The sequence below is a fragment of the Anneissia japonica genome, unplaced genomic scaffold (genome assembly GCF_011630105.1).
Source record: "Anneissia japonica isolate Jap-2015-1 unplaced genomic scaffold, ASM1163010v1 scaffold41183_len1144_cov106, whole genome shotgun sequence".
NCBI lineage: Eukaryota > Metazoa > Echinodermata > Crinoidea > Comatulida > Comatulidae > Anneissia > Anneissia japonica.
Window position 1 is genome coordinate 1 of NW_022693715.1, and position 1144 is coordinate 1144.

General features: G+C 42.4%; 1 protein-coding gene across 1 annotated transcript; it reads left to right on the plus strand.

The window, feature by feature from the left end:
• The first annotated feature begins 47 nt into the window (after positions 1 to 47).
• LOC117100882 (three prime repair exonuclease 2-like) lies at positions 48 to 577 on the plus strand. Its single transcript, XM_033240715.1, has 2 exons — positions 48 to 407; positions 545 to 577. Exons 1-2 carry the CDS (start codon positions 48 to 50, stop codon positions 575 to 577), a joined length of 393 nt encoding a protein of 130 aa, XP_033096606.1.
• The last annotated feature ends 567 nt before the right edge of the window (positions 578 to 1144 follow it).

Genomic DNA, 1144 nt, shown 5'->3' on the forward strand with positions numbered 1-1144 from the left:
GCGAGTCGATATGCGCCTTCCTCGGCAGACAGGCAAAACCAGTGTGTATGGTCGCTCACAACGGGAACGAATTCGACTTCAAGCTGCTCCGGACGGAATTCGACCGTCTCGGACGTTCTCTACCTTCCTACCTGCTGTGTTGCGATTCCCTGTTGGCTTTTCGTGAACTGGAATGTGCAGATTGGCAAGCGTGGAAAAGGCCGAGGAGGTCGTACGCCCTGCAGAAGATGTTCGTCCGGACTTTCGGAGTGAAACCCAGAAACGTTCACGGTGCTGAATCTGACGTGATCACTTTACTCAAACTTGTGCTCAACCGAGGAAACGCAGTGTGCCGGTGGATGGATGAGCACGCGACAAGGTGGACGGACGTTCAGCAATATTACGTCCCGAAAAAGATCGAGGATAAGGTAAAAGGAATTTTTTTCTCTCTCTTTGTTTATGTTTTTCTTTTATGTATATAATTATTGAATTTAGTTTTTTTTCCTTTGTTTTTATTATTATTAATTAAATTAATCAAACATTGTATTTTTTTTTGTTCTTGCAGATACATGTAGAACATCTTCGAACAGTCCGATAGTGTAGTGAAAAGCAGACGTTCGATATCTTCGCATCCAGCCTTATTCGCTAGAACACTAAAAAATTGTCGGCGAACGGAAATCTATAGATTTCCATTCGCCATTGCATGTTTTCTGAAAAGCTTTATTGAACAATGCAAAAGCATCCTTTGTCCAAATTATCTCCTTTTTTTTTGTTCTTCTTTGTCTTTTATCATAGGCAGCTGGTAAAAATAACTGGTCTTCGGGGTCGCGGTGAACGACGCACCTGACGTCGCCGCACTTACCTGGGATAGCCGTTCTCGATCTATTGTACAAGCATCCTGATTTTAGATATCCTTTCGTATTCGACCGCCGGAAAGTGATCTCTTTCACAGGTCTGCCCTCTCTTCCCCACGTTCGTACGTGTTGCCTCCCTTGCCTCATCAGCACTCTCTATATTTATCGCTTTGCCATTTCGTCTTAAAATAAAGAGACTATCGAAAACAAAATATTTCTTTGTAATTTTTTTTAATTGGTATATCTTATGCAATCGTAATTCAACAACCGTTCTTTTCAGTACTTGAGATACGCCCTTGTCCTGCACTTTG

Bases quoted from the DNA above. Each gene is read 5' to 3' on its own strand.
- LOC117100882 (XM_033240715.1), top strand. From the start codon at position 48: ATGGTCGCTCACAACGGGAACGAATTCGACTTCAAGCTGCTCCGGACG. The intron at 408-544 runs GTAAAAGGAATT...TTGTTCTTGCAG, and splicing joins CGAAAAAGATCGAGGATAAG to ATACATGTAGAACATCTTCG.